The following is a 17,045-nucleotide window of genomic DNA, read 5'->3' as shown; positions in this document are numbered from 1 at the left end:
CATTATTTAACTTCCACTCCCTCTGTTGTACAATTTTAGTGTTTAAAACTCTTACAATTATCATTATGTCATTATATGTTTGCTGGTTTCTTTATCACTGCAGGTGACCTGTAGTAAATTTGGTTTGGTTTCAGAATAATTGCTGTAAAAATGTACAAAATACAGAAATTCCATCTTAAATCAGCAATGAAAAACATAAAATTTAAGATAAAGTAAAAGTTTTTTTAAAAAAAAATTACATTATTTTGGATGTATGTTACTAATGTTTGTTCCATGTACTCTGATCACTATTATGTTCTGTTTTTCTTCTCTGCACTGTGAAATTCCAGGATTCTGCTTTGCTCATCTACAATCTTAAGCAGCTTTCTAATTTTCTTATCAATATTCCTTGTTTCCTCCCCTCCTGTCATGATTTTAGTGTTTTTTCTGCCCTCTGTTTCAGTTTGGACACAAGGCAGAGAGAGGACCCAGGGGCACTTGTAACTAGCACGGGTGCCACTGATTGGCCTTGAGGCAACTGTTGTTGTGATTTGGTCCCATATAAATAAAATCAAATTTAAATGAATGCAATTTAACTGCTAGACAACAAAGAGAAAAGGCAACAAAGCACTGAATGGACACTAAAAGCTGTCCTAATTGGTTATTAGTGAAAGGACAAAAAAGACCTCCCACCAGCACAGTATTTAGACTGACTGCTAATGGAAACAGTTTTTGATCTTAGATAACAAAGAAATCTCAGTAAATCAAGAGATAATTGCGGTAAGTTAAAAATACTACTACAGAGTAAGTATAATTGAAATCAGACACTTAGATATTATAATATTAGTATTTCTAAAGTGCTACTGACAACTAAGTGTTCAGGGATGATGTGCAGATATTACCTTTAATGTAGAAGTCAGTAAAGAATAAAAAAGGTTCATTGCCTGAGCCCAGATGTTTGAGTGGTCAGAAAGTTGGGAACTGAACACTGGAATGTAGGATACTGGATGGATAAAGGACCCCTCAGAGTGCCAGGATAGAAAGTTATATAATGGACACCTGGAGAGAATCAAGAAACCATATAAAAAGTCACATAACACTTTTGAGCCTCTGATTTATTTACATTGAGCTATTGGGAGAGTACCTATATACTGTTATGATATATTACTGAGGTAATGTAAAGGTTGAATGGATGACAATAACCCTGACGTACTGGGTTTGTGTGCCAGGATGAAGGAACAGGGGTTCCAAGCATCAAGGTCAGTAATATCACAGTGTTCCTCATACTGGATGGACAGGAACCTCCTGAAGTTTGGGAGGTCATTAAAGTTATCCCTGAGATAAAGAGAGAGGAAGTTATAACGACTTTCTATTTTACAGTACCATTAATTCAAGAATGTTCAAAGAAAGTCTAACAGAGACTAAATGGGCATACGTTTTTGTTTTGTTTTTTTTAAGATCCCTGAGAGTTTATCAGCAGTGTCTCCTGTCATTTTTGTAAACAAGTCGTCTAAAATTTGTGTGATACCTGCTCAGTAAAAATCTTGTTTGTTGTTTGGAAAAAACAGTGCTTTCACTGTTTTTATATCAACGTAAGGTTTACCTAATACTGTATGAACTTATATATAATATACTCTAATGCAATTTTTTAACAAAATATTGGTGTGTGTACTCTGGTGGCACGGTAGTTAACCTTACAGCAAGAGGGTCCTGGGTTTAAATCCAGCCTGAAGCCTTTCTGTATGGAGTGTGCATGTTCTCCCCGTCTCTGCGTAGGCACTCTGTCTTCCTCTCACAGTCCAAAGACATGCATGGAGACAGGTTAATTGGTAATTTTAAATTGCCTGTAGGTGTGAATATGTCTCTATGTGTTAGCCCTGCAACAGACTGGTGACCTATACAGGGTGTACCAAAGGTCTTGCTCTGTGGCAGCTGGGATAGGCTTCAGCCTGAATTGGATTTGTGGAAGAAAAGGGATGGATGGATACTCCATTACTCACCAATCAGACAAACAGGATCTTGGCAGACTAAAGGACTGAGATAGCCAGAAGCAAAAAAGTCCAAAATACATTACCCGTGCTGTTTGTATTATGTGGTAACAAAATTATTCTCCTTCATTAGAAACAGATAATAAAAACCTTCCTGCTAAAACAATTCCTTATGGAAAAGTTCAATTTAATGAGCCAGGCAGCTTATTAAACTGAGTAATGATCAAGACAAATGGACAAATTTCCAGAAGATATCAGCAGAACAAAATGGATTATCACCATAAAACCAAGAAATGCCTCATGCTTGGCAAAATCATCCTTTTACAAAGAGAGGTCCTATTATTAGAACATAGTATTGGTATAATAACATGGTTTTTTTGCCTTTAGTAAGACAAATTGTCTAACAATCTACATTATTTGTTGAAATATCATTTATTCATACTTCTCCGTTTATGAAAAAAGTGGAAAGCTGCTACCATAACACATACATCCTGAATGAACTATGATAGGGTTGTTGGTGCCACAGCAGACAGTGACGGACAAGTCAGACTTGACATCTGAATTATCCTGGACTGGAGTTCATTAAAAAAGAAGCACCTCAGTCATGAAAACTTCTGGAGTGTATCACAGGACAAAAAATTTAGCAAGGTCAATCCACCACCATATGTTATTGTTCCCATCTCAAATATGTAGTACAACACCAGTGTATGGATGCACACCTATTTATTTGGATTAACATAGCATTTTAAACATTAAAGTAATTAGAACACTTCAAAAGCATCCACATGTGCATTTCCCAAGTTAGAGTTCTTCACAGTGCGGCCCGAATTATGTCTTTATCTTATCCTTTATGAAAGTGTTGAGCTGTTAGTCTCTCCTCCTTGCTGACTGTCCAGTAACACTCCATGAATGTTCTGAAGGACAGTGAGAGAATACTCAGTGAGAATACATTTGCACATTATGTTAAATATACAGTTGAGTTTACAGCCATCATCATTTTGGGCATTTAATGATTTCTTTAAAGTGTTCTTTTTCCAGGGTGGATGAAGTTTCTGCCAAGAAGAGTTGTCAAATATCCAGCCAGAATTATGTCAGAAGCTTGTTGATGGTAATCAAAAGCATTTGGTCATTTGCTCAAGGTGCAACTTGCTAAGCGAAAAATAGGCAAATATCGTATATGTGTATGCCTGTTTGCAAACATTTGAAATTGTGTGATTAGAGAAAATAATTTTTTAAAAATCCAAATATTTGCACCACGTTTTTTTAAAGTAATTAAAGATGTATACTGTGCAAAAATTCCACCGTGGTAAAAGAACAATTCAAAGAAATCATCAAGAGCTCCAAATGACTCATGATGAGTGCACGTAAACCACAACTGTAGATAAGTAGGCATGACTGATCAGTGTAGGAGAGGACAAATGTTATGCAATGTTGGACTCTCACTGAAGCCATGGGTCAGAGTAAAAAACAAACTATGACCAATACTGGTGAGTCAGTAAGTAGAAACTTACCACAAGCTGGTGGTGTGTACAACTCTCCATCAGCGACAGAACAGAAGGATGCTGAGAGAGAATGGAAAAAGGGACATGGTCCTCAGGATCATATCCCAGCTCTCTGAATACTTCCACCAGGTTCTGCAGGCCAGCAGACAGTAATAGTATTATCATTAGAGAAGAGCTTAGTGTTATGGTTAATATTTATGCTCGTGGTCATGATACGCTTTGTTAGCATTGCTCCTAATGGCTCCTAATCCTGTCCTTGGAAATGCATCTGTCCTTCAGTTCTGCTATTACACACATACAACAACTGACAGTTTGTTATACTGGAGGTTTTCTTCAGGGGTTCATCTTATTTTGACAGCACCTCAATCATAGTACCATTAAAAGACTAAACATAGTGCCTGGAAGGTAACAAGTGTGTGAATCTTGTAAGACCTACAAAAATTACAAAGCCTTGCTGAGATAAGACCTCACCTATTTTTCTACATTTATTCATTTTCCAAATTAATCTAATCCTTCATTTATTTTAGTTGTAATTTTTATTTATTAAATTTATTAAATGCTCAGTTTGAGCTCTCATAGGCATCTATACCGCAGTGTGCTCCTTCTGACTCGGGCTGCCGGAGGGAACGTGGCTTTTGTCTTCCATCTTAGTGATTTTGTGGCAGATGACAGAAAGGAGAGCAGGGATCGACACTTCCTGCTCATCCCCCAAAATGCTTGATGCACTGAGAGCACGTTCTTCCTTGTAGTCAAGTTCAGAGGAGGAGAGGTCTGCATTCTCTTCTATGATGGGCATAGACTGAATACACAACCCACAATGATAATGTGAAATGCAATGCAGTGATTTTGCATGATACTTTTCCTTTTACATACTCACTTTGACAAGATGGTTCAGTGAGGAATGCGTGAGCTTTTGACCAAGGACCACGCTAAGTACTCGGATGAAGCCCTGTGTGGGGTTGGGGTCTGCAGCAAAGTACTTCAGCATGGACACATAATCCAATCGAGAGGGAGAGAAGGAGTGGTCTGCAAACATGTGGAAAAAGAACTGAGGAAAGAAAAAAGACCAAATCTTACAGTTAATTCATTTATTAACTGCAGCTCATTTAACCTGAAAAAAGAAGATGGAGAATTAGAAAATGATCAGAATGACTGGATCCACTCCCTTTTGTGTTGTAGGTTACTGATTTTTACAATGTGGAAATGAACAAAATGGCATTTTTTATTGTAACATATCAAAAGCTGGAAAATGCTCTATAGCACCTTTGATGTTTTTACACTTTCTTGTGTTTTTTTCCCCCCGTTCATGTTGCTTGTGCACTACGCCCATCTAAATTTACCACTGTGGTGGTGAACTAACCCAACCAAGCTTTTAGGCTTGACAGGAAGTCACCTTGCGAAGGTTGGCCAGACGCTCATAAGGTACAGGCTCAGAGGGGTCCTCAGGAACAGTCTGGACACTTTCAGTGGAGAACCACAACTCTGTCTGATGACAAAGGAGGCAAGAAAAGCTACTTACTCACTTCCTTTTAGCGAGGTAAGCATTTCATTTTATACTCTACCAAATACATAATACATTCTAAATGTGATATTATAACTCAAACCAAGGCCTGATCACAGAACAAGAAGGGTCATACAAAGTGTGAGGATAGCTTTATCTAGAGTAGAATGATTTAATGTGATTTTTTTTTTTAAATCTGTTAAAATGTTACAGTTAACAAAGCAACAAATGGACTTACTCTCAGGTAGTTCTCCTCATTTATATAGCCTGTGTCACCAGTATCTGCTGCCTTGAACTGTTGTAGCACATCCAGCAGCTGACTTAACAAAGGAAATGGCCAAGGAAGAGCAGCACTGAGCAGAAACCGATGCCAGTCTACCATCTCATAGCTGTCCGTCAATGAAGACACAATCTCCATCAACTAGGAACAGAACAGACAATAACACTGTTTGCAAAAGCTGCATAATATGACAGAACAACATGAGGCAGAAATGTTTTGCAGTCCTCAAACCACACTGTCATATATTATTACTCAAGTTTCTGTACCTGTGATTCACTTTTGTCCATCCAGGGCTCAGGCAAGGTGTCTTTGCCCATGTTAGTAGTGATGATATCTTTGAGCAAACTGAAGAACCCAGACGTAGACATGAAGCCTTAAAGTCAGCAAGGAGGAGAAGTAAATAATGGATTAACTGACAGACGTTACTGTAGAATTAATTGCTCCACACCAGAGTTTGTCTCTCCAATTTGCACCTGATGGAGAAATGCTGTATAGCTGCTGGTACAGTAACTCTAGCTGAGCTATGGTTGGGGTGGACCTCATGGGTTTCTCCAAAGGAGGTGGACGGGGAGGGGGAAGTGGGCTAGCAACCACACGGCAGTCTCCATTCAGATAGAAGTCAGAACACTCCTGATGAATAGAATATGGAAAATGATGGAAGTGTCAGATTCTTCTGGAATAATTTATTAAAATGTGATATATATATATATATATATATATATATATATATACATAAGAAAGAAGTCATTACAAACCAACACCAACTCATTCTTCAACTTAGCATCAGTCTCTATGTGGTGGTGAACCACTTCTGTTAATTGGTCAATGCTAAAGAAAAGAAGAAAGACATGAAGAATTTCTTTTATGCCATTTATGACAGAAAATCTCTCTGATTCAAAAATAGTGTATAAAAAGTTGACCATTAGTATAACATTTATCTTAGTGACAAAAGCACCTATTGACATACATGTATAGCATTATGGTAACAGTGACATACTGACATCATTTGTCGCACAATAAATAAAAATTACATCAAGGGGCAAAAGTGTGGTGATACCCTTTGCAAATTGTAGGGCTTAGATAATGCAATTACACTGACAGGTTACTAGATCTGAAGACTGTTTCAAGCTGATGCTCACACTGTACCATACCTCTTCATTTCTGCAAGATAGCGTTCGTGTAGCCACTTCTCCATGTTGCCAAAAATCTCTTCTGCTGTGCTTTGCAGAGACTGTACCATCACCAGACCATGAGCTTTCACCAGTGCAATGCGGGCCTTTACCGCATCCTCTAGAAAGCGGGCACATGCACACAAACAGAGGGACACAACAACCATATATACATCAACACATCTGCATGTATGTGCACAACTCAAAATGCATAAATAGATGGATATGTCAAGGCTCTGTGTGCGGGCAGGCGGAGAGGAGGATCCAAACGCAGGACTCCGACACTGAATTGTAACTTAAAACCTCAGCTTTATTGCTGGCACGAAAACAAAACATGAAGTGAACACTGAACATGGAGAACCAAAACACACAGGCATAAACTGATGGTACGACGCGACGCTGGGTTGAGGAAAACACAGGGCTTAAATACACAGGGTAGTAATGAGGGAATGGGCAACAGAAGGGAGACACAGCTGGGAGAGATCAGGGCTGACGAGACTGGGGAACGAAGCTAGACACACTAACATAAGACAAGGACTTTCACAATAAAACAGGAAACATGAATCACTACTCAGAGACACGGACTCAACACAGAGAGACAGACAGAAAATGACACATGGAACTGAACTATAAGTGAAACCACAATTCCTAAAACGTGGATAACAGAAACATGAAACTCCAATAATAATAATCATCATAATCATCACCACAACAAGAGAACAACAAAACAATCCCAGAAGCAAAATAAACCAAAGCATAATAAACTCAAAATACTGGGTCCGACGGACCCAGAACCGTGACAGGATATAAGAGACAGAGAGAGAAACCACTGCCTCTCTTAGTGTGTGTGTGTGTGTGTGTGTGTGTGTGTGTGTGTGTGTGTGTGTATACCCTCATGAGTTACTGCAGCTGAATATTCTCTGTGCAATTTTTCTCTAACTTTAGGATTATAAGGCTTCTCTGAGTTTCTCTCCTCGGCTGTTGCCTGGCTGGGTGTCTGTGGTGGGGATGACTGATCTGGAGCAACAAAATGAACAATGAAAGTTGTGTGGGCACCTCTATGACTTTATTAATAATCTACATGAGACATGCCTTTTTTGGATGACTGCTTTTGTTTGTTGTTTTTATTTTCACTTGTGGAGGCTTTCTCATTTTCTTTCTCTGGTAGTTTCTCGTCCTGCTCTTTTATCTCCGACCTGTCTGTTTCTCCTGACACCTATAGAAATACATAATCCATTCCACTCAGAAATCAAGTATATACTTCCATAAAAATACCTCCATGAATTATTTTAGAAATATACATAGACCATTACCAGATTGCTGATAGCTGTGAGTGCTTCCTCATAGCCAGATATCAGTTTTTCGTGTGGTGGCTATTATAAAAAAAAAAAAAAAAAAAAAAGTGAAAACAGTCAATAACATCAACATTTTTATGTAAGTTAAGGTACAAATTCACAAACCGCATCTAAAATCCATTAACATTAGCAAGATGTGTCTATGTGTGTGTGTGTACGCTGAAAAATAAAGGGCACATAAAGAGAGACAGGAAATCTGACTTGAACAGGTTCTGGCTGATCTTGGCCTTTTGTCTTGGAGACCCTTCCAGAGGCGTCAGGATGTCTGTTGAGTGGAGTACTAAAGAAAAAAACAAAACAAAACAAAACAAAACAGGGAAGTGTTTCTATGAGTGAACAACAAACAATAAAAACTAGTGCAAGTGTGCTTCTCCCTTACAAATGTAACTTCTTCTTGTCCTCTCCTTCATCCAGATTGCACAAACTTGATCCTGGTGGTTCACTACTGATGAAACAAAAACTTTCTGTGCTCATTATGTGTAAATATTTAGCATTCTATCATTTCACTAATTAATATGTATTAATATGTCTGAGTGGCTAATAATGATATCCGTCTTGCCTCTCATCCTGATCCTTATTTTCTATGTTTTCCATTAAAGGAATATAAAAAAAATTTGAGAGTGGTTTGGGAAGCATCTGTCCACACATGCTTAAATAGTAGACCCTGAGAATACAGAGCGTCTCCTGGAAGCGGTTTAACTCCACCTACACAAGATTAACAATCAAAGATTATGGTGATATTTAAGAGACATTTTTATGTAAGAGACATAGCCAAAACAAAAACTACAATGTTACCTGCGTAAGTATAGAGTGGTGGTTGACGAGAACAACAATGTGCTCCTCCAACCAACCATCACTCATGAGAGAAGCCCTCTCTTGCTCATCCTGCTCCTTACGCTTGTCAGTAATGTCCCACAAACGTTCACGTAGCTCCTGTATGCCCGCAAATCATTAAATCTTAAATATATATATATATATTTTTTTAAGTTTAAGTTTATTTCATTGGTTTTTAATACAAATTTCATGATTTTAGGAATATTTGTTTTGTATTGTAAAGTCTTACATCCAATCTCAGATGTAGCTCTTCTTTGGTATCCTCATCTTCTCTCATATCATCGGGTATGCTGTTGAAGTTCTTCTGCCATTGAGACACTAACTCCTGCTTTAAGTCTGGGCGCCCCAAATAATGTTTGTAACGCTCTCTACAGACACCAAAAACCGAAGAATGCACATTAATAAATTAATATAGCACCAGTTTTCATAAATGATTGTTTTCAATGAAAATTCATCTTTTATTTGTAAAACATTTCTGACCTATAGGTATAAACAAAGGCTTTTCAGAATACCTGATATTAAACAGGTGATGGTTGATAACAGAGCGTTGCGAGCGCAGCTCTTGCATCACCGTCTTTACACCGTCTACATAAGAATCGCACAATGTGTCCCAGTATGAGCACAGGTACTCTGGGATCTCCTAGACAGGATCAAATGGAAGTATGAGAGGACAGAGTAAAAAAAGACAAAACCAAACAAAATACTCTTTAATGCAGCAGAAGATATATAGCAACGAATTTCATTTAATAAATTTCGTTAACTCTGAAACTGCGCATGGACTAAATTGTGTAATAAACCCTCCCCTATAGTTACCTCCAGTGAGTCATATCCGCTAACTAACAAAACTAAATCTTTCAGGGAAGACAACAAATGTATACAGGGTCGTATCATACCGGAGGAAGTGGCTCATTCACATAGAGCTGGACAGATGATCGGGGGCAGAAAGATTTAGACTTAGGTGAGTTTTTGGGGGCTCCTTGACAGCTAACACTGCACACTGAGGATACTGATGCACTCCTACTGGGCCCTTTTGAAAAAGCAAGAAACAATATGTAAATAATCACAAATTAGTGCCAAACCACCCTAAAATACTTATTTGTCAAAATATCAAAATATCATGACCTAAAACAAGTCAGTGAAAAGACACACACAATTGTTTAAATTAGCAGAATACTGAGCAAGTCACCTCTGAGACTTTGGACCTTTTCCTCTTTAAGGCTGGAGCAGGACTCTGTGGGCTCAACAGTTTCTCCAGTGAGAGCTGTAGGCTGGTCTACACCTGAAGGTACACTTGAAGAGGACAACTTGGGAGCTTTTGCACTGTCTAGTACAGCATCTTCAACAGGAGGACTGGAAAAAGCTGATAAGAGAATATGTCATAATTTTGAAAGTTTACTATATAGATAAAAGTATTGTAGCTAATCCTGGAAGCATAGGCAAGGATGATGACAATCTAAGTTCACTAAATTGAGCTGAATTACAAAATACCAACCACTCACCTCCCTGTGTTTTCAACATAGCTTGATGCAGGATAGACTCCACCCTACTATAAAGCTCCTGAACGTCTACATCTGCATCAACACGGACCAAAATGTTTTGCTTTTCGCCAAACCATTTCTCTAGTTTTGGCCAGGTATCTTGAAAAGCTGTTATCCTGAAGGGAAAAATCATGTTGGATATTAACAGACACAGAACAAAGGTTATTCCTTCAAATTAAGCTCCCTATTTTCTTCTTTTGTACCTGTGTCCAATCTGTGCCAGATACACATTCTTGTCTGCATGCTGGGAGGTTCTAGGAGCATCGTCCAGATCTGCACAACATATACATTACACTAAGATTTAACTTGTTTCATGTAAACACAGCCCAACAGTTAATATTTGGGTGAATGTTGATACACATTATTAAGCTCCTAAGAGTTTATCAAACCCATTTTAGTGTATCCACGACTGATTGCATGCTCATCAGGGATATCCAGGAGCAAAACTAGGTCCAGCACAGGTGCAGGGGGTGGTGGAGGTTTTGGTGGATTGGGATCTTTAGCAAGGTTCTTCCTGCTATTTACAACTTCCTTTTCTAAGGATACAGCTCCACCAAGGGCTTTCTCTAGAAGATGTGACTGAGCGATGCCAAATGGGAATCCATCCAGAATCCAACCTGACTGAGATGGAAGCTGACTAATGCAGACACAATAATTATTTCACTATGTAGAGCGTGATTTGTTGTTCAGTTTGTATATGAATATTTGGATTTCTATTACCAACGTGACATTAACTGGTAAAATTAAGATAATGGCCTCAACATTTCTCACCTGATCGCCTCTACTATAATGTCCACTAACAGCTCATTAGGGATAGCGTTCCCTTTCCTCAGCTCTTTTTCCACAGCAGCTCCTTGTATGGCTCGCTTCGAAAGCTGGAAAAGTAAGAAAAGCTTTTACCCAAATTCCAAATCATTCGATTCTCCAAATATATATTTGTATTTTTTAACAACAAAGATCAAAAACAATTTCCCTCAGGCAGATTGCTGTTATAAAATGGATACAGGCTGTTATGTAGTATAAGTAAATAGAAAAATGATAAGTAAATACAAAGATGATAAATACAACACATACAGTACACAAACAGCACTTACTGTTGCATTACCAGCTCTATTTTCTTCTTGGTTTTCAAGATCTGGAAAAAGATGAAAAAAGAAGTGATGATAACAGCTTTGTATACTAAGCAAAGAAACACACCATTGTGTATAATACAAAACAGTAGAATAAAATCATTAGACCTTCAGTAACCCACCAGATTTCACTGATGTGTTTGCAAGAGGTTGCTCATTGTCTTCCTCACGCTGCTGCACTGTGCCCTGTTAATTTTGTCCAGAATAATTGTTTGAAATGACAGCAGAAATAACTGAAATGTTTGCCCTGAAAAATCTTTTAAAGTCTATTTATAATAAGAATGGATACTACTAAAGTTGCAGTACTCATTTTACTGTCTCTAACTAACCTCTCCGTTCTTGTGAGCATTCAGTGCCTCTTCAATCAAAGTATCAGTCGATAAGACGTAGATGCCATGTGCTGAAGCAGAAACACTACATACAGTGACAACTAACCATGCAATTTTATCCAATATCCATTTATAATACAAGTATAATATAAGTAAAGATTTAAGTGGAGATTAACTTTGTGTTTGTGTATGCAGTAAATATCTTTTCTTATATCATGCCTTCAGCAATCTTGGACAGGCAGGTGGTCTTGCCAGAGCAAAACTTTCCAAGGACACAGGCCTTAAGGATAAAGTGTGGAAATAGAGATGATGATGGTTCAGCGATGGGTGGATCAACAACGTTCCTCAGTCGTTGGACAATGTACCCAAGAATATCATTGTTGGTCACGGGTAATTTCACTTCCACAGCTTCCTCTGGCAATCCCCACTCACCCACCATATTCTGACAAACGTATGTCAAAGACAAAGAGGACCTTAGGCATTCAGATAGCATTGGGTACTTGAATTTAGATACACACTTCTTCAATGTCAAAAATGTAGCTCAATCGCCATGCCACTTTTTATTCTAAATAAAGTTACCTCGTCAACAAAAGTTAGCTTTATGTAAGGGCAGGCAAATGTGCATACAAAATATGTTTGAAACACTGCATTCATATTTCAAACTCACAGTGTATTCATCATAGTCCTGGTTGTTGAGTATCTCCTGCTTCTGAAGCTCTATAGTGTTTAGTGGTTCACGGAACCCAAACCCTGGCTGCTGGTCCTTTATTGGCTCGTAAAGTGGAAGACCACTGAACAGCAATTCCTTCCACTCTCTCATCAGCTTCTCTGGAATCCGACTGGACATCATAGCAGAAAATGACAGGAGGCAAAGCTTGAATTCTGAGGTTGGATATGGACTATAAATCTGAACAATGTCCAGTCTCTTAATTCAACCGTAATACGTTTCTTAATGTTGTCTAAATGTATTTATTTAGTCAATCAATGTTCACTGAGGTGGAAAATGCTGTAAATAAACTCTGCAGGAATGCTTAATCTGGTCATGAGTAGGAGCACAGACCAAGTGGACATGGGACATGTAAAACCTAGTATAACATACATACAGCATTGCAGATAGACGGATAGATCAAGACAGCAAATATGGGGCATGATGAGCATGAGAAAAGACAGTCTGGACATTTACATGGCCCAATTTTATTTGACCACTGGTCAGTTGTACAATGACAGTTTCCAATATTGGTATTTTTTCACAGGTTTGAACTCACATCAGCATTTGCACCATACTGTGCAGTGCTTTAGCATTAACATTAAAAACAACTTCAAAATTTCAGTCAGATTTTAGTTTGTCAGTACTTTCCTAAAATACTTTCTATATTGTTTTTGAGTAAAAAGAAACTAAAATAAAGGATAGGAAAAAAAATCTATATTTTAAAAAGTGCCCAAATTATTTCAGTTACTTTTTCACAAAAAAAATCTGTAAATCTTTTTTGAGTTTGAAATGTGTTCTAATTTAAACAAATTAAATCTGTATATAGAGCAGAGTACGTGCTCTTTTCACCCTTAGTCCAATTATTCACATCATGAAGTTGCCCATGTAAAAATATTTCTGCAACTTATTAGTGGTACACTCTGAAAACATACATAACACATTTTTGAATTTTCACACATTTATCAAATGACCAAGAGGTCCGTTTTGAAACCAAACACCATTTGCTGCATTCATACTTCATCTTTACAAAGCAACTATGTTACGTACTTTCCATTGAGCAGTCGATATTCTCCAACCTTTGTGGCCAAGTCCATTATCTGCTCCAAAATGCCCCTGCAGTTCTCAAAATGCTTCTTATATTTCCTTTGAGCTCTCTCAACAGCAATCCTGTTACAGAATTCAAGCTCCTTTTTGATCTCTTCTGCACGATCCAACTTAGCCTGCTGAGCCAGAGCCTATATGAGACCCCAGTCAGAAAGAGGGAATCAGTGGAGAAGGTATAAAGGTTCCTGCTAATCACCAGTGTTTTAATTTAAAAAATTAGGGAAGATGCTAAATATTACATTTAATCATTTACTGCATAAAATTTAGTACTAAGTTTTATTCACAAATAGTTCTGAAGACAAAGACAAAAAATAACAGAAAGGAGAATTTTATCACTACTACTGCCTAGTTTACAAAAAGGCACAAAAAGACCTTATAAGAGATTCTGTGTACATTTAATTATATGATTTTCTACATTTCTTCTGTAAATAACAGCTGAATTTGAAAAATGTTTTCACAAAATTCTCCTCTGATGTTCCCTGAGAAATTAAATTAGTGATAAAACCAGCACAAAATGGTGACAACATACAAAACATTTGACATTTAGTTAAGTGACTCTCTATGTTCGTGCCACTGTCATCAAAGCCCATAAAAACTATTAAAAAAAACAGTAATTAAAGTACTTAACATTGTTGTGTATTCATGTATTCAAAGCTTGGTTTCGTTTATTCGTCTGTGCCACAGTGCTCCACCCCCATACTGTTTCATCATATTTGCTTTCGGTCTTTTATTGGGATTTGTTGACAATTAAACTTATAATGTTATAAAGTGATAACAGTTAACCTGTAAATCTATACCACTGCTAATAATTATACGCTATCAAAAAAGCTATATTTTCACACTGAAACCATAGTGAACCATGAACATCACTAATTTGTTTTCCATTAAATCTGTCATCTGTAGTGTATCTGTGACCACTGAATGGACATGATTCCTACACTCTTAGTATATCCTTTATCTATACCTCTCAAGTCCATCTGTTTCTCTTCAAGATAACAAATTCTGTTGATACAATACAACCTGTGTAAATCTGGCCTCTTATTTTTAATCCCTACTAGACAATTAATACTATTACTGACCAAGCCTAATACAAAACAACAGCAGTGAGACATCCGTCCTCATATATGAACCTATCTCACCGCCTCCCTGTCCAGAGCTTCCTGGAAGTCTCTCTCTCTCCGCTGCTGGTACTGCTGTTCTCTGAACAGGCGGTTCTCTCGGATGACCTCCTTCTGCATACGTATCTGAAGTAGCTGGGTTGCCAAACGCTGCTCCTGCTGAGTCTGACGTGTCAGTCGCTTCACCAGTTGCTCCTCTCGTCGTGCCTCCTGAAGGGTGGGGAAGAGGAGGCTAATTAGCTGATTTGGGGGTTAAAATGACAAATGACAGTCAAATAACAGACTATTTGAGGTCAAAGAAAATAGGAGGGATGGAAAAACATTTGAGAACCACTGGATTTTTTAAATATATCTAACAAAGGCTATTAATATTTCTCAGCGAGATGTTTCACCTCCTGAGCTTCATGGACCTTGAGCTGCTCCACCAGGAATCTGTCTTGTCTTTTCTCTCTCTCCTTGCAAGCTATAGCATTTTCCTCCAGCCTCTTTCGGATTTCTTGTATGTACCTGTTGCTGGACTGTAACATCACCTTATTTCCACGTCCAAGCAAATCACGGCCCTGACTGCTGCTACCAAGGGAAAAATCTATGGGGGACTGACCACTAAATATAGAAAGAAAAAAAAACATATGTAAGAAGTTATATGGTAGCAAAGATTTAAGAGTGGAACAAATTTCCATTAAAACAGACATTTAAAAATATGCTTAGTTCATGAATAAAATATTTTCCTTTTCTCTTACCTTGATGATAACCCAGCAGTAATTACCTTCTTCCTGTTTGTCTCAAACTGGGCTATTTCAGTCTGGACTATCTATGTGAACAAAACACAATAACACCCAAGAAACAACAGACCAAAAATGAAATTTCCTCTATGGGTTAGGAAATTATTACAGCATTTTTAGCTCTATCACACCTGTGCTTGCCGTTCTTTGCGCTTCTGCTGCTGCTGTCTCTTCTTTAGGCTGAGCTGTGAAATGTATGGAGGTGGCTTAGGCACCTGCATATAAGTGGTCTGGTTAAAAGTCATGCCTTTGTGCTTCTGATGAAATGCCTGCAACTGCAACAGCAACATACACAGTTCAGAGTGGTAAGTATCTCAAACTTTATTTATTGCAAGAGCATAATATAAGATAATGTACAAAAGGAAAATACTGTGTGCCATCTTAGAATGAGAAAGAATTTGGAAAGGGGTTTTAATTATAGACCAATTTAAGTAAGCTAATATTGTATTTAATCTTCGATGTCTTCCAGCACCTTGTCAATATTCTTCAGTCTTTTCTCATCCTGGACTTTGACTTGTCTCTTCTGCTCGATCGGAGGGGTCACCACAAACTGCTGGAATTTCTCCTCATAGTGCTGGGAAATTTTCTGGAGTTTCAATTCTGTATCACGTTTCACCACCTGACGCAGTCGCTATGTGAAAGGAAAAAACGCTTGAAAAATACACGTAAGGGCCCAAATCATGATTTCATTTTTCATTATTCGTAAAAAGCAAAACATTTTTAAAATCTAAATATGTTTCTTACCGACCAAAACAAGCCTGCTTCAAAAGGAAAAAAGCCTCTAATAACCACATAAAAAACTCAACAAACAGCCCTCTTACGTCAGAATAGATCTGATGCTCCTTTTTGTGCAGGCTTGCACATCCTGCTGGCTGCATAATTTCCATCATTGTCCCACTAATTTCTGCTTTCCTGTTCGTCTCAAGTGAGACATAGAGTTGGTATAGGAGGCGTGTGGCAGCCCCCTGCTTCTCCTGAATTAGGTCTTGGGCTGTGTTTATGTCGAAGGAGATCCCAAGTAATTGGAGAGTAGGCTCAAGGCGGGTAAAATTATTCAGTTTGGAGACGGAGGTGCTAAAACGAAAGGTGTGATTTACACTTATTATGAACACCTTAAATGAACTGCAGAATTAAGCACCTGTAGCTAAGAGACAGAAAGAAAGGGGCAACTTACTCTTTCTTCATAAACATATTGAAATCGTTTTGCAGCTGATATTTATGCAAAACTTCCCCCATTAGGTAACCACTGGCGAAATCTTTGGCAATGGTCTTTGGCTCTGTGGAGATGAACATTTAGTCATTTACCCAAACAAAGACTGGTATAATATATTTTGAGCAGTCCAGACAAACTATTGGCTTAATGAGTTAACGTGTTGATGAGTATTGTGTATTAACTTTGAAATAATATCCCTTGGGTTGATGACTTTATAGATGGACGTGCCCTTTGTCTTTTTAGTGTCCAGGAGCTAATAACAACATCTATACCGAACTTTAGCTTCATTAAGCTAGCAGCTAGTTCGTTGGACAAACTTACCTACAGCCTTTGACAGCTGGAGCTCCTGGTTCAGCCACCGGCACAATATATCCGACATCGCACTTTTTCAGCTCTTACATTTATACTCAGACAACACACCACCTAACGCTACTAAGAGTATGACATTTTAGCTCCAGGATAACGTCAGAAAAAACAGCGGAGCATATCCCACTGGTACACCGTTGCCATGGCG

General features: G+C 38.1%; 1 protein-coding gene across 1 annotated transcript; it reads right to left on the bottom strand.

Annotated features, from left to right (window-relative positions):
- Positions 1-2,775: 2,775 nt before the first annotated feature.
- Positions 2,776-17,031, bottom strand: spef2 (sperm flagellar 2). Its single transcript, XM_063488816.1, has 37 exons — positions 16,853-17,031; positions 16,493-16,595; positions 16,140-16,392; positions 15,791-15,949; positions 15,450-15,593; positions 15,277-15,347; positions 14,929-15,139; positions 14,558-14,746; positions 13,362-13,549; positions 12,273-12,444; positions 11,825-12,047; positions 11,606-11,676; positions 10,918-11,021; positions 10,536-10,783; positions 10,350-10,419; positions 10,108-10,262; positions 9,795-9,968; positions 9,502-9,635; positions 9,121-9,248; positions 8,838-8,976; positions 8,570-8,707; positions 8,334-8,479; positions 8,154-8,219; positions 7,976-8,054; positions 7,733-7,792; positions 7,512-7,635; positions 7,311-7,436; positions 6,402-6,540; positions 6,006-6,078; positions 5,724-5,880; positions 5,517-5,623; positions 5,209-5,391; positions 4,863-4,955; positions 4,347-4,517; positions 4,059-4,268; positions 3,479-3,601; positions 2,776-2,881 (listed from the first exon to the last, which is right to left on the bottom strand). The coding sequence occupies exons 1-37, from the start codon at positions 16,908-16,910 to the stop codon at positions 2,816-2,818; spliced, it is 5,055 nt and encodes a 1,684-aa protein (XP_063344886.1). The 5' UTR covers positions 16,911-17,031; the 3' UTR covers positions 2,776-2,815.
- Between the last annotated feature and the right edge of the window lie 14 nt (positions 17,032-17,045).

Source organism: Pelmatolapia mariae, linkage group LG12 (genome assembly GCF_036321145.2).
Source record: "Pelmatolapia mariae isolate MD_Pm_ZW linkage group LG12, Pm_UMD_F_2, whole genome shotgun sequence".
NCBI classification, from domain to species: domain Eukaryota; kingdom Metazoa; phylum Chordata; class Actinopteri; order Cichliformes; family Cichlidae; genus Pelmatolapia; species Pelmatolapia mariae.
The sequence above is the reverse complement of the archived record's forward strand: the minus strand, read 5'-3'. Positions and strand labels throughout refer to the sequence as shown.